Here is a 22,765-nt window from a genome sequence, read left to right as displayed (position 1 = left end):
CGGTTTCCGAAAGAGACAAAGTTTGGAAAAATACTGCAATTACCACCAAGTAGTTCTTGAGTTCTGCTCTGTGTCTTATACTGGAATAGATTCTTCACTGCTGTTGGAGAGTTACAGAAGATGATTATTCCCTTATTTCTACCAGGATATTACAAAAGTTTTTTCAGAAATAAAAATATTAGGTAATAGTTTGTGTCTGATAAATATAAAACAACCAGAAAGAAGAATTAAACACCAGATATGTGGCCCTCACTCTAAGAAAAGTGGGAGTTCAAAATCAGAAAATGGCAGTGTGAGCTGGAAGGGCCAAAGACGGGCTCTTGGAGGCAGTCTGCTCACAGGCATAGGGAAGAGAGGAATGCTGGGAAGATGAGAGGTTTGTTCTCAGAGAGGCTCAAAGCACAACTGTTGGCAGGAGCTAGGGACAGCTGGTGCACATAAGCAAGGTCATATCGGAGAGAGGGAAACACAGCTGGAAAGTTTACTCCTGAGCCAGGATTGAGATTCTTTATTGAGCCAGGCAGCGTTTGCTTGAGGAAGAAGGCAACAGGAAATTCACACCATACCATGCTGAGTAGGCAAATGATATGGCCATGGTGATTGCCTGTTTTGATGGTCATAAAACAGGTCCCTTGAAGAACTATTAAAGGCTTGGGGATTATTTGTGAGGTAAGACGGAAAATCAGAATGAGACACCAAAATGATTCACAAACTAGAAATGCAGGTATGGAATTCAGAAGAGAGTTCGGGGCTAGACATGCAAAACTAAAAATTATCATTTTCATTTTTCATTTTTTTGTTGTTGTTGTTCTCTTGGTGTCTTTTCATGTCCTGTTCATCCCTCAAGGCACTTGACTTACACACAAAAGAGCAAAAATGAAATTAATTAAGAATTCAGCAGAAATAAGAACCTTTTGAAAATCTATAAACTATAATAACTATAATTTATTGAGCACTTACTTTGTGCCACACAGTGTGACAAACACTTTATACCTTAAATCATTTTATCTTCATACTGTGATGAAAAGGGAATTATCCTTACTGACCCCATTTCACAATAAATGTCATTGTAAACATATTGAATATCCTCTGAAACTGTCAAGTTCCTTCTGTGAAAAAAATTAAAGCCTTGTAACTCTGCTGACACAAATTTCAGCCAGTGCTTGAATTTGTATTTATACTGATTCTTTCATCTTTGTCTTCCAACTTCTATGTGGTAAGACAAAAAATTTCAGATTCTGTTGTTTTAGTATAAATACCTCAACTAGAGTTATGCTGTGTTACACACTACAAGTTTTCAGTTATCAAATATGTGAACATATATCCCAAGTAAATATACAACTATATAAAACACAGTTGGGTTACCCTGGAGCAGAGACTGGTTTTACAAATAACGGTTGCCCTGGAAGTGACAATGTTTATGGAGGTGGAGAAGAACTCCTATATGACTAAGTCCTTCTCATTGTGGTGTATGCATACATCCTCAGAATGGCTCTTCTGACAGCTCAATTTTCCCCAAACACTAGTTATGATACTCTGTACAGATTTTAGGGAGCCAGCTCTTGATGGGTACAACATGGCTAGGAATCCTTGGCAGGGCTTTTCCCACTAAGACCTGTCAAAATTATCTCACATAGAATTTGTGGAGGGCATGGAATTTCTGGAGGTTCTGCAGAAGGTCCTCTAGACTTCAAAGAAGCTAGCGATTCTGTAGCCTTAGAGAGTGGGGTTTCAGTACCTTCATCAGGATAAGACTGAAGAAGAGACATACAGAGGGACCCCTAGGCATACCTTCTAGGAGCATTGTAAATACACAATCCTAACTTTCTATCACACAGGTTGGCTTGTGATGTTGATGTTTATTCCTATTGGGATCAAATTGGCCACAGATTTATACCTGAAAGCCACCATTTCAATTACACTTGGTAAAGATTTTTTAGATAATTAGGACTTATATATACTTTTGCAAAATCTATCTCTTATTTAGTTCCAGTATTACCAGCATTCCAGAAATTTCTATTGCTATCACTCTAATAGACGTTATTCCAAAAGAAAACAACAGTGATAAAACAAATTCCACCTTGCTGAATTTAGGCACAAATTTCCATCTTACTGAGACAGCAATAACAAAATTTGTTTCCTAGAATCAGAATCTCCTATCAACCATTTCTTATCCTATGGAAAAAAGTTAACTGAACTTAAAATTAAACTTAAAGGAAGGAGATAAGCTATATCTCATAGCTTGAATTTTCTAGATTATTTTCCCTTTATCTTTGTGAAAAATGTAAATTGTTAGTAACCGAAGTTATGGTTTAGAAAACACATGTATCAGTCTTAAATAACAGGCATAATAAGAATGTTAAGATGCTAGAGAACCACACTTAGGAAACCTTCTTGGAATTAGGCTATCCTGTTCAAATTTAGGACACCAGGCAAATATAAGCTGCTTATTTTCTAGCTTTCAGTTGCTGAGTTTGTTTATTCAATTCATAGAATCAGAGAATTTAATTATGTTGGGAGAGACTATGGAAATTTTCTAGTTCAACCTCCTCATTTTAAAAATAAGAAAATTGAGATCATTCTTTTATGGGTACCCAGCTAAAATTAAATGTATAACTCAATGCAATACCTCTATTTATATATTTAGGCCTCTAAGATAGCTATTGCTACAAGTGAACTTCCATTTCAGAAGTCACAGAAACTTCTACTCCATGTGTCTTACAATAAAACTGTATTGCGTCCTTAGGGAACATTGCCAGGAGAGAACTCAAACTTACTACCTCTAAGAGTCTCACTCTGTCACTGAGGGAGAAACAACAATGCCCGCATCAACCAGGCTCTAAGAATCTCTAAAGCAAGGCTTATATCTTACCTGGCTTCACAGTTCTAACAACAAGCAGAGTATCTATCACACAGTGGGTGGGTTTGATTTTTTTTTTTGGTGGGCTGATTGATTGAATGAATAAATGATTGCCTTAAATATTAGTGTAGCAAAGTGAACACAAGGAGAAGCAAACCATGAAAATCCTTCCTGGGCTAGTTCGTGTTATTCAGTTGCACTTTGGGATGTTTATCAGCGCTTGGATTCACGGTGGTTTGTCATCACAGGGTTTTACCTGAAGTTCTTACAAGAATAGGTACCGCCCTTACAGGTTTCTATTCTTAATGCTCTAAAAGTGTATTGGAAACGTCCCAATGGCAGCATGACTGAAAGCAAACCTGCCATTAACTAAAGACATTTCAAACCTACATAACCATTTACACAGCCCTCTTTCTCTTTCCACTTTAATTTAAGCTTATTTCACCACAGAATCATACGGTTATTTAAACTAAATGTTGCTGTTTGGAATCCAAACAAGCATGAAGACTCACTCTACCCCCACGTGCTCCCAGTGTTTCCTCGATTTTCTCGGGTCAAATGAAGCTATAGAAATGTGAACATCTTACCATCCAGATGGTCCACGTAACAATACACATCGTAAGTTTCATGAGGAGCACGGAATCCGTAGGTCCGGACTCCTTCCTTCCCCATCATGTCTCCATAGCAGCCTTCTCGGGGAACCCGGATGGGATACCTGGGGAAATAAAGGACTAGGAAGTAGCACTATATTCTCACTCCCCAAGTGATGAACTAAAGCTGGTGGCCCCCAGACCACTCACCTAACAGTCTGATCTGACAGCCAGCCTGCATCACACTGCTCAAAACCATCTTCATAGGCGGCATGCAGCTGCTCTGGGGTGGCTATGACGGCCCCAATGTCCACACAAGCCTTCTGCGCCATCTCAAAATTCAGGGTGTACCTGCTGGTTGCTGCCCTGTAGTGAAACACAACCCCTGCAAAGATAGCAGCGAATAATTACAGGCAAGTTCAAGTCTCCCCACATACTGTGCAGTTTCTCACTGGAGCAATACGTCAAATGACTTGCTAACACGGTATTAAGACCATGATAATTTCTTTATTTTTACTTCATATAGCATTATGCAAAATTATGGTGATCTGAGGAACCCCAGAAATGCTGTTCATTCAGGTGTCCCATTCTGCTCCATTAGAGAGTTTCCTAGTCAGGAATTTTCTGTTCCCATGTAAACCATCTGAAAAAAAGATTTAAGCCACTAAATCCCAAATGGTGACTAGCTGTTCTAATTATAGGCAGTATTCAGGCTATCACAGGCTTCCCAGGTGGTTCAATGGATAAAGAATCTGCCTGCAATGCAGGAGATGCAGGTTTGATCCCTGGGTAGGGAAGATCCCCTGGAGGAGGGCATGGCAACCCACTCCAGTATTCTTGCCTGGAGAATCCCATGGACAGAGGAGCCTGGTGGCTACAGTCCATGGGGTCGCAAAACAGTCAGACACGACTGAAGCGACTGAGCATGCACGCATAGGCTATCAGGGGAACCACGGACGACTAAAGGGAGTAGGTGCTGCAGGAGACACAAAGAGTTAAAGAGGTCACGAGATCAACTCTTCTTATTTCATGTTTGTACTCAGGGCCAACTCAATAGAAGCATATAGAACCTTCACCAATACCACTTCCTCCAAACATGAAATATTGTGTTATTTACTTACAGAGACAATATATTATAATGAAAAAAGACACTGGAGTATGTAAGAGAAGGCCTATTCCAATTCCTGATTTGCTCCTAAATCATATATAAGCCTTAATTTCCTCCTCTATAAAGTATACCTAACAGTGCTTATGTTATTTTATTGAAATGAAGATCAAATTAAATAAAGAATTTTAAAATATCTTAAAATATTTTTAAGGCTACTATAGGCTACTATAGGCTACTATACGATAGGCTACTATAATAAACGTTTATCATATTCACTAACTGATTTGCATAATGTAGGATCTCCACTTTCACAGGTAAAATATATGATTTTTATCCCAAAGAAGGCCTGATATAAAGTTTTCCAGACTCCTGCGGGTAGAAGCCAGGCATCCTGATACGTGCTTCAAATTCCACTTTGTTGTATTTTAGGAGTTGCATAAACTAGTGGTTCTTGAACTGTGTTTCAGGGTCAAAGAACTGTCAAAAGCCTGAGGAAAGAGCAACTGAGGGGGTGAAGCTTGGGCCCTCTCCTCCCACTTTAGCAAGGGCATCTCCATTTTTAACTGGAGTAAATATGGTGACTCATTTTCATCTGACAGCAAAGTGAGTCAAGCTAATGTGCCTAGGAAGTCACTGGAAAATAGAAATTGGGGTAATTGGGTTTTACGGATGAGATTTTATTGTCATATCATTTAACACCACATATTTGTTAAGTGGAATTAATTTTGGTTTCCAAGATATCTTTCACTCTCCTTTTATTCCTAGTAATTTCTTGGAGTTGACAACAGCCTCCCTCCCTCTCTCTTTCTCTCTCTCTCTCACACACAGCTTGACTTCTAGCTATTAAATTGTTTTCCGCATGCCTATCCTTGCTTCTCTCTTCCAAAACAGGTATGTGCCAATAAAGCATATACAGGGAACAGAGTAGGCATGTCATCAATAAGCACCTCTGATCAGTGTCAATTCAAAAAGGCCTGTACAGGTACCAAGTGGATGCACTGACAACTAGTACTTATTTCCCATTTCTGATATTTCAAAGAAAAAGAAAAACACCGATCGAATGCTTTTCATAAAACCTGTACCTTTATAGAACAACTTTAAACTTTCCAGGAAGTATATATGGTCCTATAAGTATGTTTATAATGATCTCTAAGACTTGAGCAAGACTTTGCATGGTTTTAAATTAGTCTTCTGTTGATCAAAGCTTCATATAGCCTTCTTGGTAATTAAAAATCTTCCTTGTGCACTGAGGATTGGCAGTAAGGGGGCACAAAGGGGCCTCCATGACCAAGGCAGGGAATATCAGCCTGTATAAGTATCCATAATTGCTGGATAATTTGAAGACCTCATGGGGCTAAGGAGATTAAGTGGAGAATTTTCATTGTTTCAGAGGGGCAAGGGGCAAATCCACTGCTAATTCTTTAATGATGAAGATTGTAAGAAGTTGTTAAACTTCTTCTGGGATTTAATATATATATAATATATGTATAATGTGTATCTAAGTTTATATATATTATATATATATATATACATATACATATATATATATATATATATATGGTACGTTACATTACACAAGAAGAGGAAGAGATAGATCAGTAGAAAAAACAATCCAAGACTAATCAAAGTAAATGATAAAAAGATTAAGAGCAAAGAGCTCAGGGTGTTCAGTGGATGCCTGGAAAACATAAAAATAGATTTATAGAAGAGAGCAATAGGATCTGAATGGAAAAGGATGTTCAGAAAATTAATCTGTCACATCTGAAATTCAGAGTATTTCCTTTTGGCTACACAAGAAAGAGTTTTAATAAAACCCTTTGTATATATTTCTGAAAGGTAAATATTTTATAGGGAAATGCAGGGTTGGAAGAAAAATCTGTTCCATCATGTCTGGGTATGAGAATTTTGCTTAATAACTTGCCAAAATATTCTGCTTCCAAGAGCTGTGGCATTATGTGTGTACCCAATTAAAGCAATTTTTCTTTGCTTTGTCTCCTAACTTAAATTCAAATGACATACAAACCACCACTGAAAGGGGGCTGAAACTAAAATGTCTCATTGCAAGACAGTGGATAACTAGTGTATTGACCTTAAAAAAATACACCGAATTCTTGTTTTGATCCAATTCAAATGTTTATTGAGTCTTTGCCTTTTCAAAGCACTATGATATTAATATATACCATGGTGCTTATTAGGTGCCTTATTTACTCAACGGAAGTTAAGATATAATTTATGTTTCTTCAAAGCAAACTCAAACATTTTAATAATCATGCTAGGAGAGTACGAAAAAGGGTTTGTGTGTGTGTGTATGTATATATATGTATATGTGTGTATATGTATGCATGTGAGTGTACATGCACATATACACATATGTAAACATTAAACTGTAGATCAGCCTTTACAGTCTTAAAAAATAATTGCTGATAGGTCTCAATAATGAAGTAATGATTCTTGAACTATATACCATGTCTTGAGGTATTCATTATATCTGGTATAAATTCACCTTCCTTGACTCCTGAACAATTAACAGTTCATTTTTAGTGAAAGACATGAACTATTGGGTTGATTGGTATTTTTTTTTCCCCTTGCCCAAACCCTGGGCAATGGCTACTTTTGAATCTTGTTTCACCACATTGCTGAACCAGGTATCCTGCAATACTATCTTCTTCTAGATTCCCAAGCCTTACCCTCCACGGTCAATGACACTGTGTCCTGCGTGTCTTCAATCCCGTACATGACGTCACAGCGGTAGCGGCCTGCATCACTGGCCAGCAGTTTGACCATGGTGAGTGAGGCATCACCCACGTCCTCGGGATGTGTAGGCACCGACACTCTTCCTTTGTAGTCTTGACCAATCTTGATATTCCCATTTTGGGCCACGAGAACAGTGGTCTCCTTTAAATCTTTTCCTGTCTTGTCCAATTCAATCTTAGACCATTTGATTCGCAGAAATTCACTGGTGGTGTTATAACTGGGTGGTAAGGTAGGCATGGTTGAGAAATGACAAGGTAGGTTGACTTTTCCAGAGAGGGAGCCCTTAACAGGTGGGCTTTTTTCCATGTTGACTACAGGAAAGAGAAAACACAAAATCGACCAGCTGAGTCTATTAAGTGAAATGATAAGAACCATTACAGGGATCTGGTTACATCTTCAGTATGTGAAATAATTAGGATGATTTTATATACAGAGGATAGTATACCACTTCAACAATGCTTTATAACAAAGACAGGAATTAATAATGCTCATTAAAATTTTTTTTTTGTTTTAGTTTTTAAGGTTTTTATTTTATGTTGGCGTATAGCTGGTCAACAAAGTTGTGATAGCTTCGGGCAGACAGCAAAGGGGCACAGCCATACATATACACGTATCCACTCTCGCCCCAAACTCCCCTTACCCCCAGGCTGCCACATGTACTGAGCAGAGTTCCCTGTGCTATACAGTAGGACCTGGTTGGCTACCCATTTTGAATACAGCAGTGTGTATATGTCGATCCCAAACTCCCTAACTATCCCTTCCCCCCATTTCCCCCCATGGCAAGCAAAAGTTCATTCTCTAAGCCTGCGAGTCTGTTTCTGCTTTATGAATAAGTTCATTTGTATAATTTCTTTTTAGATTCCATATACACCCTCATCCGGGTATATTTATAACACTTTTCTTGTATTATATTTCTCCTTCTCTGTCTGACTTCGCTCACTTTGACAGTCTCTAGGTCCATCCACGTTGCTGCAAATGGATAATGCTCATTTTTATGTGCTAAAATATGGCATTCATTTTAAAGTATTTGTAACTTAGATTTTAACATGAACAAAACAAGTGATAAGGCCATAGTAGGAAGGCAAGAAATCAAAGACGAGAGGAACCTAGACTAAGCAATGTGGTTTAAAAGACCTGACCAATGTTAGGAAGAATAGTTAAAAAGCAGGTTTAAGTCAACAGGTGAGGAGAAGAAAAATGATTAAGATTATTGCCACATTACTTTAGAGGAAATGAAAACAACTTCAAGAGGAAGTGAAAATTATCAAAAATACTTCAGTAGACTGGAGCAGGGAAACGTCCAACACTTGAAGGACCCACTATGGTTCAGTGTTGAATCAAAGGCTTTCATCGTAATGACAAATCCAGCTGCAGTCGCTTTGCAGTGAAACATTACCTCTTCCCTTATATCTTGGGGGGTAATGTTGGCTTCTGTTCACCTAACCCTTCTAAGCCTGGCTTCCCAGGTGGCTCAGTGGTAAAGAATCCACCTACAATACAGGAGATGCAGGAGATGTGGGTTTGATCCCTGGGTCAGGAAGATCCCCTGGAGGAGGGCATGGCAACCCACTGCAGTATTCTTGCCTGGAGAATCTCATGGACAGAGGAGCCTGGCAGGTTACAGTCCATAGGGTCGCAAGAGTCAGACATGACTGAGCAACTGAACACACACACATGCAACCCTTCTAAAGTATTAATCTACAGAATGCCTTTCTGCTTAAGCCCTTAAACTTTTAATGAGAAAGAACGCTTCAACTATAATTTAACACCACTACATGCAAATAAATAAATAAATAAAACCCACATTCTTTCACTCATATAGGGATCTATACCTCTCCTCCCCATCTTGCCCCCATCTCCCAGTCTCTCCTAGTTGGCGAGACAATGTGTTGGTAATAGAATAGAAATTATAGTGCACAAGGAATCCCCAGTTCATACAAATATGATGAACAGTAATAGCAACCTCTAAGTGGAGTAAAACAATATTTCTTAATTGACAAAATGATATGTATCTAACACTTGGTATGTTAATGGTTAAAGGCATTAGTAACACACATCTCAATATGAACATGCATCAGAAGTGATACAGATGCTAAAGACTAAAATTTAACTTCAAAAGGACTGGACCCCATTAGGGAGCTAAAGACAACAAAAAGATATCTTGTACTATTTTTGAGGGGGGAGCAGAGAATAGGAGTCCTGAGAAGGGAAGGGGTGAGAATTTTATGAACTAAAAATGTCTTAATTTGTATCCATCATATGTTCTAGGAATTCCTATCTTCCTATCTGAAGAATTATAGATGATTAAACTCACAAATAAAAGACGGCTTTTTAAATGGAGAATAAATATCTTTACCATCAATATCAATTGTGGTATAAATTTATAAGACTCTTTGACTCAGCACAATATATTCAATTGGGAGGTTTTTGACACTTAGAGCATTTCTCCATAACTGTGCTGTAATGAAAAGATATATTAGAACAAAATTATGTCAAAAGGCAATTTCCCAAGGGTTATTTATTGTTCTGGATATTTACAGATACAAGAAAATTAAAAGCTACAGTTGTATGTAAATATATATTCATGGAGAATCCAGTCTTATCAACAAGATCAACAAAAAGCTGTGTGGCCAAGTCTTTTGTGTATGAAATCTTGGGTCTTAATGCACTGGATAAGAAGAACTAAGTTTACCAAATACAAATATTTTAAGAAAGAAATTTAGTAGCTCAGAGGATAATGTTTATCGACTATGCATGTTAAAAAAAATGCTACCTGCAAGAACTTGTCCGAAATTCTGACAGTGCAAGAAATAAAAATGAATGCTAACAACAGTTCACCATTCCCACCAGATAGTTTGTGGTCTAAATTAATACTGTAAGGGAGAACATGCCAGATAATGAATAATCAATTATGCTTCATTCTATGTCAGTAAATTCTGCAGAGCAAGAATGATGCAAATTCTAGCTATAAAATTTGATCAAACACACACACAGACCTTGGCCTAGAAGTGCCAGAGTGAGAATAGGGGAATTTACCACCCTCTCAAGTATTAATATTATTCCCTCATTCATTTATTTACTTGTGACTGTGCATGACTCCACTTATTATATTAGAGGACTATCCAAATAACAGAGTCAATGGTAAACAATCCATATAAAAGGTATTGTTAAATCAAAGCGTTTCTTATGCATTAAAATAAAGCAAATAACCAAGTGACAAAGTGTTCAGTAATTACTTACCTTTCAAGTGCCTAGACGTAAATAGAAAAACCTTTAAGATGAGAGTACTTGTGTTAACCCAACTAGTTATTACTCTGTGCTTCACTGTGAACTTGGCAAATATATTTCATATGTATCTTACATTTTCAACTTTATCCCTTCGAAAAAATGAAGATTCTTCTGAAATTAGCCCCAAACTAATGATATTGCTTAATCAGTTCAGTTCAGCTGCTCAGTCATGCTCTTTGCGACCCCATGGACTACAGCATGCCAGGTCTCCCTGTCCATCACCAATTCCTGGAGTTTACTCAAACTCATGCCCATTGAGTCAGTGATGCCATCCAGCCATCTCATCCTCTGTTGTCCCCTTCTCCTCCTGCCCTCAGTCTTTCCCAGCATCAGGGTCTTTTCAAATGAGTCAGTTCTTTGCATCAGGTGGCCAAAGTATTGGAGTTTCAGCTTCAGCCTCAGTCCTTTCAATAAATATTCAGGACTGATTCCTTTTAGGATGAACTGGTTGGATCTCCTTGTAGCCCAATATTGCTTAATAGTGACCACCAATTTCCAAAAAACCTTAAAGGACAGTATACTGGTTGAGAGCATGGACAGTGGAACAAAATTGCCTAGGTTCACCTCCAGGCTCCATCACTAAATTGCTGTGTGATCTTCTACATTAGTTATGTCGATAAATCTTTTGGTACTATTGTTTCCTCATTTGCCAACTAGGGAGAATAAAGCATGTGTCTCATGGAAGAGTTAAGATTTTAAAAGGTTAACAAAGTAAAATACTTAGAAGAAAGCCTAACATGTAGAAATTACTCAACATTGTTAGCTGTTATTACTATTTAAAATATCATCAAGGAGCTATACCATAAGTGTTGGTTTCCCTGTTATTTGTGTGAGTTCTTTCTTTGTTTTAAGTGAAAGGGTGATGGTCCTGTTTCTCAGTCCTCCCACTACTTTCTCTGTAATTTCCTTCTATTTCTACCAAACCAAATCAACTCCCTTTTCTCTATCTCTTTTCTGTGTCCTCCCTCTTCACTCAATGCTGTTGTCCTTTCCTCTCTGTGACCTTCACCTTTACTTCCTAAAAATGCTGAAAAGGACAGCTTCTTGGCTGTTGGATTGGTGGAGCCTAGACTCTGATGGCCATCCAGGTCATTCATTGTGGTATTCACTCATTATTTATTTATTCATTCACTTATTCACTCAACCGTAAATTGATTAAGTGCTAGCAGTGTGTCAGGAACTCTGCTAGAAAAGGAAAAAACAGCTCTCTTGAAGTCACAGTCTGCTTGGGAAGAAAAACAAGGAATAACTTATCCTCAAGGAGTGGTATGGACTGTAGTAGCTGTCACAGCACAGGGGACAATGAGAACATAGAGAAAGGGCTTTAAAATTGCCTGGAAACAACTTGGGGGATGAGAGGTGGGAGCCATCTCAGAAGTCAGCTCATCCTTTATTCCCCTCTCGCCTTTATCACATCTCATCCCATCCATGCATTGGTCCTTAATCCTCCATCTCCACCTGTCCAATCCACTTCTCTCCAGCTCTCCTGCCACCACGTGATACAAGCGCCCCATCTCACACACAGGTGATCACAATAACCTCCTAAGTCATATCGCTGGGGCCGCTCTTTCTCTTCTATAGTCAAACGGACATAGAACAGCAAACATGGAACTTGGGAAACATTTATTGACTTACCTTTCACTGGCTGAAACCCTTTAGTGCATCCTGGGAATAAAATCCATTTCTAAAGCTTACAATCCTTACATGGATAAGAAGTCTAACAGTGGCAAAGCTCACACACTCCTGGGACAGCCTTGGTCCTTCTCCCACTTCTACTTACTAGTCTTGTGACTTTGAGCAAGTCACTTAGGTTCTCTGGATCTCAGTTTCCTCTATGGATAGTGAATGTTTCAATAAGCTAATGTTAAGTGTTAAAACTGTTCCTGGCTCATAGGAAGCTCCTTCTTTAAAAAAAAAAAAAAATTATCCGAGTATAGCTGCTTTACAATGTTGTGTTAGTTTCTGCTGTGCAGCAAAGTGGATCAGTTACTCCTATACATATCTCCCCTCTTTTTTGGATTTCCTTTCTGTTTAGGTCATCACAGAGCATTGAGTAGAATTCTCTGTGCTTTACAGAGGGTTTTCATTAGTTATCCATTTTATACACGGTAGTATATATATATAGGTCCCAATCTCCCAATTCATCCCACCCCTTTGGTGTCCATCCAGATTTGCAAAGTAGAAATAGAGACATGGATGCAGAAAAATAAACTTAGGAAGCTCTTTTCTGAGTGTCAGATAGTGTTTCTATTTACATGAGCTGATTTCTGCCTATCTCTCTATCTAGATCTCCTACTTTTTTCTTGACCACTGCTCTCCAACTGCAGTGACCTTTCTATTGCTCAAACACACTACCTAACTTGGGCCAGATCTTAGCTGGCTGGCTCCTTCTCGTCATTCCCACGTCAGTGTAAGTATTACTTTCTCAAAGATGCCTTACCACCTCCCCCGCCCCGCCCTAAGCCATTTTCTATGACATCACTCTGCTTTATTTTCATCAATTCAGAAGTACGTGGATTGTTGGTTTACTTGTTTATCGCCTACCTCATGTAACTAAGGAGATTAGGCTTAATGAAATCTAAGACAATGTATGACTCATCCACTGATATATCCCTGGAGACCCAGACTAACACATAGCACTAGAATCTGTTCAAACAATACTGTCAATGGATAGATAAATGAATGGATAGGAAGGATGGATGAATAGATTGAGTGACACTTACGTTTTGAATCTTAAGAATGAACTGAAGTGGAACTGTAGAGGACAAAAGAAGGCACCGCATGGGGGCGGGGGAAGGGAAATAAGAAGGAATAAGGGAAAAACAGGGAATAAGAATGGAAATCACACATTATTTCAGAGGCTCTGAAGCAGGCAGTGAGTGTGAGAAAGAAGCAGAAGCTGAGTCTAGAGAGACCCTTGATGGGAGCAGGTCACTGATACTCAGCACAGATTCTTTCTTCATGGACCAAGAGTCTACAAATTTGGAATCACAAAACTCTCATTAGGTGGACATATAATTTAAAGCTAAGAAAAACAGTGCGTGTGTACTTATCCAGTTACAAAGGAGAAAGGGAGAGAGAGAAGAAAATAGAAAAAGAAAGAAATGGAGGTAGGGGTAAAAACTTGTCTATCAGGCTTCTCTACATCTTCTTAATTTCTTTCAAATTGTATCCCTCTGAAAGTTTGATAGTCTTTTTTTGAATGTAGAAAAGCCTTTGAGTGGTGTCAAAAAGAGTGGAACCTTAAAATATGCCCAGCCACTCAAATGAGCCTTTTTGCACAGTCTGAAAGTAATCTGGGAAGTTACTGAAAGCCCACCTTCTTCTTTAGTATCCTGTTCTTTATTTTGTTATAACTGATTTATTTAAAACCACTGTTTTCAGCCTAATGATATTTTAGCTAAAAGTGTTCAGCAACAAATAGATCAAAAATTCATCCTTTATTTTAATGATTCCATAATCACATTCCATGCCCCAATACTTTAATTTTTATTTCAATTAGTCCTAAAAAATGATGACCACACTCACCTTTCTGTAGGGCATGGGCTGCTATCAAGGTGGAGCACATCCATAAGATGCTCTTTATATTTATCAACATCTTGTCCTAGAAATGAAGAAAAACGCAAAGTAAATCATAAGCATTCAGGCTTGTGGGAGGCCATACATCACATGCTAGAAGCTGCTGCTCTTGGGTTGTAAAAACAGGAGGAGACTTGCAATAGGAGATGGTGTCCCAACACTTTAATTATTAGTTTGACTCTCACCCAATGTGGTCGTTACCAAAATAATTCCAGAACCCAAATTGGGGACATATAACAATGTGGATGTGTGGGGCAACCGCAATGGGGCAGGCTGTTGGAAGAACAATATAGACCACAGCCTAAGTAACTAGTGGCTAGGAACTGGAACAAGGAGGGAAGGGCGACCACAAAATCTATTTAGAAACAGGAAGCCAATCATAGATGGAGCAAGAGAAGATGGGGAAGCAGTTGGGAGAGATGTGGAAAGAAAGGGATTTGCACTAAATGTGAAGTATGTGGAAACCCATTGCTGATTCATGCACATGGTACCAGGACAGAGAATAAGGACCTCAGCAGGCTTTTTAAAGCACAGACTCAATTTTGTTTCTAGGAGGCTGAGCAAACAAAATAAACGTATTATAAGGAGCTGTTAATTACAGAAAAGGCCAGTGCTTGCCATGAGTTTTAAAGTAGTTCCAATGGTCTGAAGGGTAAAGAATGAAAGAAAACACCCTGTACTGAGAGTCAATAAACCCTGCCCTGGCTTTGCCATTAATTTATTGTGTGACTTTGGGGAAGACATTTAACAAATCTGGGTCTCAGAACGATCCCTTCCAGCTCCCATTTCCCTGCTGCTATAATTATGAGGAGGATAAGCATCATTGTTGGGGACCATCTAGAAATCAAAGAGCTAAGCTCAAAACAGCCACAGAAGACTATTTGATCTCAACAGCTGTTCCCTCCCCAGTCACATTCAGAACTGCTCTGTAACAGCCATCAGTGGCTGGCTACCAGTAGCCAGTCCTCTCTCTTTTCTAACAAAACTCTGATTCCATGTTAATATCTACCCTCTTCCACACGGCCATACTTTGGTGGAACCTGGGTCAAACCCCAGCCCAAATGGATGATCCTGCTTATTCCAAGCCAATCACATGGGTCCCATTTCTTTTGCCAATGACTGGTTTTGGAATGATCATATGATGCAATTTTGGCCAAAGGGATGTGAGAAGACCTTGAATGGAGTAGTTGATTCTGGAAAAGGTATATTCATTTTAAGAAGAGAAAAAGGGAAATGATCATTGCTTTTCTTCACTGGACATTATCAGATAGGATATAGTTTGTGAAACTGTTGTATCCATGTTGCATCCATGAGCATGTAAGATACCCTCTGGGATGAAGCTGAGAAAGAATCAGGAGAGGCAGGGCTGAAGTGCTCAGGCCTTAGACTTACAGCCAGACATACCCTTGAACTTTCTTTTATTAGATAATAAATTCCTTTATTATTTAAACTCAGTAAAGTCAGGGTTTTTTGTTAGCTAATGTCACTGAAAGGCATCCTAGCTGACACATATTTGAGTTGGTACCCTACATAACTTTCTCAGAAATTATCTAAATTCTGCATTATTTAGAAAACCTAGATTAAAAAGAAGTAAATGCTATAAGAATCCAAGTCCAATTTGGGCTCAAATTCAATTTAATAATTTACATCAGCTATTCCTCTTCCCTTGATATTCTTCTCCATTTAATTGCTTTATTTTATATATCTTGAAATAAATGTTAGAATCTTTCTAAAACAAAATTATAAAATTCTAGATATTTCCTGAAGACCAATTTTTTAGCTAACACATCATATATCTCATATTTTCCATCAAAGAGCCATCTGAAAACTCACAATGAAAAGTATATAGTTGATAATCCCAAATTAATCTGATAATTAAGCTTATTAGTTACCATATAATCACTGAGATATGCTAATAAATGTTGTTACACACGAACTGGGAATTAGGTTTCTACTTTTCTGGATTTTCTTTATAAGATATCACAGCAAGGAGGAAGTATATACCTATATCTCATTACTATAACAGTATTTCAGGAAAAAAATAAGATGTCAATTTCACATACCCTAAAGCTTCCAACAAAATGAAACTTTAGATTGTATCATACAACACTATAAAGACAATGTATTCCATGAGTACTGAATCCAAATAAGAAACTTTTCTTTAATTGTGCTTACAAACAATAACTTATTATTCTCCTTCAAAAATTTTTTTTCTCAATTTTTTTCTTTTTTTCAGAAAACATTTATAAGCTTAACGTTAAAAGTCTGGGCTCCATTGTCAAAGAGTCCTGAATTTGAGTTCTGAATTTTCTGCTTATACTCTGAGATTTGGGGTAAGTTACTAAACAGTACAATGAGAATTGAAAAAACAATGTATATAAATACAGCTTGGTGATACACAGTATACTCAGTACTCAGTATTTATTATTAAAATTTCTAATTCAAGCTTTCTACCAGTGAGAACTTCCTGGTTTAATATCACTAGTAGTAAAAAGAATATTTAAAGCTCTTGGCTTTGAAAATTATCACCTGGGTTATTACTATAACTTTGTACACCTTCATGCTCATAGTAAATTGTCCTATAATTTATCACTATGTCCTTTGAATCATTACTTAGAAATATGTTTTATCTCCTATGCAGAACAGTAGCTTTCTGAAAAGCAGAGTCAGTGTCATATTCAACTTAATAATTCCCACAATATTTCCACAGTGTCAGCTTCAGAGTAGGTGCTTTGAGGGAGGTTTGCTGACCAAATGCATGACCAACACCTCTCATTTCCTATTCAGAAATATACTCTGAAGAGAAGCATCCACAATCTCTTTAAACATGGGTGAGTGGGTTAATTAACACCTGAAATACAATTAACATTTGCCATGACTCAATAATACCTGATGTTTGCAATATTTGGAGTGTCAAATCTTGTAACAAAACCAGTGGAGAAGATGCAATCCTGACCAAGAATGGGTCTTCTGCATCACAATTTTCCACCCAAAGAAGATACTTAAAAGTCTGACTCTTTTGTGAGGATACTCCATCCTTATAAGGATACTCTATCCTTATAAAAGTGGCTTTGTTTTCTTTTTGAGGGAGAGAAGGAAATGGTTCTTCATCTATTTAACAAGTAAACTCATCACTTGCCCAAGTAAGACTGCCACTAATGCAAGGTTAGGGAAGGAAGTTGGTGCATTGAAAGTGCAAAGGAGAGATCAGTCATATTTTAAATATATTTGCATCAATTAAGTTGCCAACATTTAAAACTGGAGTGTTCACACTAAGCCCCCGATCTCTGATTTCTTTTGAAAAATCAGACCTAGGACTTAGAAGTCCATATTCTAGCCGACCAATCATTAGCACTAAGCAAGCAGCAGGCCCTGGCCTTGGCTCTGTGAGCTCAAGGTTATCAGTGGCCCCAGCTGGCCTCTCATCCATTTCTACTCCATGCCTATTCCCTATAGTCACCAGACTTTGTAACTCAAATTCCCAAACTTCTGATCTCAGAACTATATTTTCACTGCCTCTTCCTTAGAGTCTATGGACATCATTCCATTTCTCTAATTCTCGTAAGTCTGTGTTCATGGTCATGGTTGTTTAACCACACCATTTGCCTTCTTTGATTTTACAAAATGAGAAACTTTCTGAAGCTTCTTTGTTTTTAGCACCACTCCAACCCCCATTTCTGTTCTCCAGCTCTTCTGTGTGGGTCTTGTAAGCATTATCTGTTAGTGATAACAAGTTTGACTCCATAGAAAGACCTGGGAGATATGAGAGCCAGTGCCTATATTTAGTCTTCTATTCCAGTGAAGTCAATGAGAAGAGGAAAAAGTCATCGAACAATCAAGTCACAGCTGACTGAGGCTGTTTAATTGCCTAGGAGACACGAGAGACAAGGTCAACAGGATTCCTATCCATGAGAAATGTCTGCAAAGGGGATAAGGGTCATGCCAGGGGTAGGCTGCCTCAGAGAAAGAGAGAGCCAAGGTTTTAGTAAACAGATATTTAGTATTCTCCCTTGATCTTGAGGAAGCTTCACTGAGCAAAGGGTGACTTAAGGATGCAGACACAGTGGTTTGTCTCTCAGTTTTCGAATTAGTTACCCTAGACAACCAATTGTTCAGGATACCTCAGCCACAAAGTAGATGCAAAGAGCATTGTCTATCATGTTGCCACGTGGTGCTTACACAAAGGAGGGTCGCTGTAACGCAGAGAGAGATATCATGGTTTAAGCATACAGTGTCATGAATTTTCTTCCCACGAATAATAGCATCATGTGAATTTACTACAAACATATGTGTGGATTCCTGCACCTGGACTTGGCTAACTTTTTTCATGTCACTGCTCCTTAGTATCACTCTCTTCACTGCCTGCGTCTTCCTTGATGTAAAACACACTGCACTCTCCACTCCCTTTCTCATGTTCTATTTTCATCACAGCACACCTCACCATTGTATATGTATATTTGGGAACTGCCTTTCTCTGCCTTCCATAATATTGATATAAGCTCCAGGAAGGCAGTCTTTGATGTTTAATTCATTGCTGTATCCACAATGCCCAGGACACCCAGTAAATATTGATTGAATGAATGAATATGCCCATTTTGTATGTAATTATATGCATGCATGCGTGCGTGCTCAGTCACTTCAATCGTGTCCGACTCTTTGCAACCCTATGGACTGTAGCTTGCCAGGCTCCTCTGTTCATGGGATTCTCCAGGCAAGAATACTGGAGTGGGTTGCCATGGCCTTCTCCAGGGATTTTCCCAAGTCAGGGATCGAACCCGCATTTGATGCAGCTCTTGCATTGCAGGTGGATTCTTTACCCACTGAGCTACCTGTGAAGCCAATTATGTGCACATTATACACTATTTGGCACATTCCTTTCTTCAGTTAAAATATAGTTTATCTCTGAGAATGTTCTGAATCAGCTAATACAGTTTGTCTGTGTTACTTTTAACAGCTGCATAATTTTCTCCCACATGAACGTATCATCTTTTCTTATACAGTTCCTGTGATGAGCCTTTAAGGTGTCTCCAGATTTTTGCAATGAGAAACAATGCTGCAAAAGGGCATCTTTGTCCGTTTGTCCTGGGTGACAGACATTCCTACCAATATCTACATGACCTAGAAAAGGAATTGCTGGGTCAAAATGTATATGCATTAAAAAAAAAATTATAGCTATTACCAATCACTTTCTAAAGAAGATGAACCTATTTACATATATAAGAGATCCAGTTTCCTCACAACTTGAGTAACACAAACTTTTATCAAACTTTATCTTTACAGCCGATTGATGAAAATGGCACAGAACAAACTGCTATTTCAATTATTTCTTTAATTATGAATGAGACTAAGCAATTTTTCATATGATTTTAAAACATTTATTGTTCTCTTTCTGCCAGCGGTCTGCACACAAAACATTTGCCAATTTTTCTTTTTGATGGGTTGTTGTCTACTATTCTGTAAAGATTTCTGGCATGTCAAATAGTTGTTAGGTCTTTGTTTCTCTTATGTTGCTGATATTTTCTAGATGTGTTATGTGTTTTGTGCAAATAATTTAATTGTTATTTAGTCAGATTTATCAACCTTTTCTAGTATAGCTTCTGGGTTACACCTTTTCCTTATCAGGGGCTTCTTTTCTCCTAGCTTATTATTTTAAAAATTTTATAATTTCCTCTAGTTATTTTTTTAAAAGGTTATTGCCTACATTTCATATTAGATCCATCTTAATTTTATTCTGGGTTAAATGAGGTAAAGATTGATTTGTATTTTGAGTGGGCCAATCAGTTGTGCCCAAGTCATTTACTGAATAATTTTTCATTTCCACTGAATTTCCTTGTTTATTTGAGTCTGTTTATGGACTCTGTCTTCTATTCAATGAAACTAGACAATTCTTTTTTTTAATTGCTATAGCCAGGCTTCAGCAATACATGAACCATGAACTTCCAGATGTTCAAGCTAGTTTTAGAAAAGGCAGAGGAACCAGAGATCAAATTGCCAATATCCACTGGATCATCGAAAAAGCAAGAGAGTTCCAGAAAAACATCTAGTTCTGCTTTATTGACTATGCCAAAGCCTTTGACTATGTGGATCACAATAAACTGTGGAAAATTCAGAAAGAGATGGGAATACCAGATCACCTGACCTGTCTCTTGAGAAACCTGTATGCAGGTCAGGAAGCAACAGTTAGAATTGGACATGGAACAACAGACTGGTTCCAAATAGGAAAAGGAGTACGTCAAGGCGGTATATTGTCACCCTGCTTATTTAACTTATATGCAGAGTACATCATGAGAAACGCTGGGATGGAAAAAGCACAAGCTGGAATCAAGATTGTCCGGAGAAATAACAACAACCTCAGATATGCAGATGACACCACCCTTATGGCAGAAAGTGGAGAGGAACTAAAAAGCCTCTTGATGAAAGTGAGAGAGGAGAGTGAAAAAGTTGGCTTAAAGCTCAACATTCAGAAAACTAAGATCATGGCATCTGGTCCCATCACTTCATGCGAAATAGATGGGGAGACAGTGGAAACAGTGTCAGACTTTATTTTTTGGGGCTTGCAGCCATGAAATTAAAAGACGCTTACTCCTTGGAAGGAAAGTTATGACCAACCTAGATAGCATATTAAAAAGCAGAGACATTACTTTGCCAACAAAGGCCCGTCTAGTCAAGGCTATGGTTTTTCCAGTAGTCAAGTATGGATGTGAGAGTTGGACTGTGAAGAAAGCTGAGCACCGAAGAATTGCTGCTTTTGAACTGTGGTGTTGGAGAAGACTCTTGAGAGTCCCTTGGACTGCAAGGAGATCCAACCAGTCTATCCTAAAGGAGATCAATCCTGGGTGTTCATTGGAAGGACTGATGTTGAAGCTGAAGCTCCAATACTTTGGCCACCTCATGCGAAGAGTTGACTCATTGGAAAAGACCCTAATGCTGGGTAGGATTGGGGGCAGGAGGAGAAGGGGACAACAGAGGATGAGATGGCTGGATGGCATCACCGACTCGATGGTCACGGGTTTGAGTAAACTCCAGGAGTTGGTGATGGACAGGGAGGCCTGGCGTGCTGTGATTCATGGGGTCACAAAGAGTAGGACCCGATGAGTGACTGAACTGAACTGATACTTGCTTTACAATACTGTGTCAGTTTCAGCTGTGCAGCAAAGTGATTCATTTATATATATACATTATATATATACATATATATGCAGTTATATGTATAATCTTTTATCAGATTATTTTCCTTATAGGTTATTACAAGATACTGAATATCTTATAGTTCCCTGTGCTATACAGTAGGTCTTTGTTGTTCATCTATTTTATAGATTGTACTGTTAACCCCAAACTCCTAATTTATCCCTTCCTCTGTTCCCACTTTGGCAACCTAAATTTGTTTTTTATGTCTGTGAGCCTATTTCTGTTTTATGAATAAGTTCATTTGTATTGCTTTTTTTTAGATTCCACATACAAGTGCAAAACTGGGCAATTCTTGGAACAGTATGTCCCTCTCTAACTCATTTTATAGGTTTAGTAGGAAATACACAATTTGGGTAATGCTGTTAATATTAAGACTATAGAATTAGATCAAGATGAGCTCCAGGGATATATATCTTAACACTATTTATTTGTGGAGTTTTTATTTATGAGAGCCCTTTCACAGGCACTTACCCTTTTGATCTTTATAAATGTATATCCATTTAATAGATTTTGACACCAAATTCCCAAAAGTTGTGTCTTAACTTGGTTTTCTCAACTAGGAATTGCAACTCAAGCTTTCTGATTCTAAGCCTAGTGCTCATTCTACTGTACCACATATAATAAATACCAACTCAGTAATTTAATAATAAAAAGATAACATATATTTTATATGTTTACATAGTTTATTATAAACAATTCAATCATACATTTATAGATGTAAACACCTCTTAAAATTCTTAGAAGAATGAAGTAGGATATATATGCTGCTGCTGCTGCTAAGTTGCTTCAGTCGTGTCCGACTCTGTGCGACCCCATAGAGGGCAGCCCACCAGGCTCCGCTGTCCCTGGGATTCTCCAGGCAAGAACACTGGAGTGGGTTGCCATTTCCTTCTCCAGTGCGTGAAAGGGAAAAGTGAAAGTGAAGTCGCTCAGTTGTGTCTGACTCTTAGCAACCCCATGGACTGCAGCCCACCAGGCTCCTCCGTCCATGGGATTCTCCAGGCAAGAGTACTGGAGTGGGGTGCCATTGCCTTCTCCAAGGATGTATATAGATACAGAAAAAAGATAAATTTAAATGTGGCTCTCTAATTTACACCCTTTAAAGATGATCAATCTATCCAGCAGAATTTCAGGGAAACAAACTCATCACATAAAGATGCTTTGCACTGACCACTGAAATGGAACTACCCTTGGCACATTTAGTAATAGGAACACAGCTGTCAAAACCCTGGAGAACATATACGTAATATAAATGTATAAATGCATATATATGTAATTAACCACATACAGGCTACCAGAGGAAACTGGCAAATATTCACTAACTGAGGCGGAGCTTGGTCAAGACATTTATATCTATTCCTTGTTCTGATTCCAAATCAGACAGAGTACAGACCTTGT

General features: G+C 38.3%; 2 protein-coding genes across 5 annotated transcripts in view; both read right to left on the bottom strand.

Annotated features, from left to right (window-relative positions):
• VCAN (versican) overlaps positions 1-22,765 on the bottom strand; it is a 118,045-nt gene that overhangs the window by 90,394 nt on the left and 4,886 nt on the right. For both annotated transcript variants that reach the window (XM_081503895.1, XM_081503896.1), the window contains exons 2-5: positions 14,129-14,204; positions 7,246-7,623; positions 3,661-3,835; positions 3,448-3,575 (exon numbers count right to left, since the gene is read on the bottom strand). In XM_081503895.1, coding sequence (XP_081360021.1) covers positions 3,448-3,575; positions 3,661-3,835; positions 7,246-7,623; positions 14,129-14,198 — 751 coding nt within the window. In that variant the 5' untranslated portion in view covers positions 14,199-14,204. The remainder of the gene's footprint in view (positions 1-3,447; positions 3,576-3,660; positions 3,836-7,245; positions 7,624-14,128; positions 14,205-22,765) is intronic.
• The window catches only part of XRCC4 (X-ray repair cross complementing 4), a 376,104-nt gene continuing 367,366 nt past the window's right edge, over positions 14,028-22,765 (bottom strand). For all 3 annotated transcript variants that reach the window (XR_014057555.1, XR_014057554.1, XM_081503924.1), the window contains one exon: positions 14,028-14,204. Coding sequence is in view for 1 of the 3 variants with exons in the window: in XM_081503924.1 (XP_081360050.1) it covers positions 14,192-14,204 (13 nt within the window). In the remaining 2 variants the exon portion in view is untranslated. The remainder of the gene's footprint in view (positions 14,205-22,765) is intronic.

The sequence above is a fragment of the Giraffa tippelskirchi genome, chromosome 6, assembly GCF_054371585.1.
Source record: "Giraffa tippelskirchi isolate mGirTip1 chromosome 6, T2T-mGirTip1v1.2.pri, whole genome shotgun sequence".
Classification (NCBI taxonomy): Eukaryota; Metazoa; Chordata; class Mammalia; order Artiodactyla; family Giraffidae; genus Giraffa; species Giraffa tippelskirchi.
Note: the sequence above shows the minus strand (reverse complement) of the source record. Positions and strands in the feature narration are given on the sequence as shown.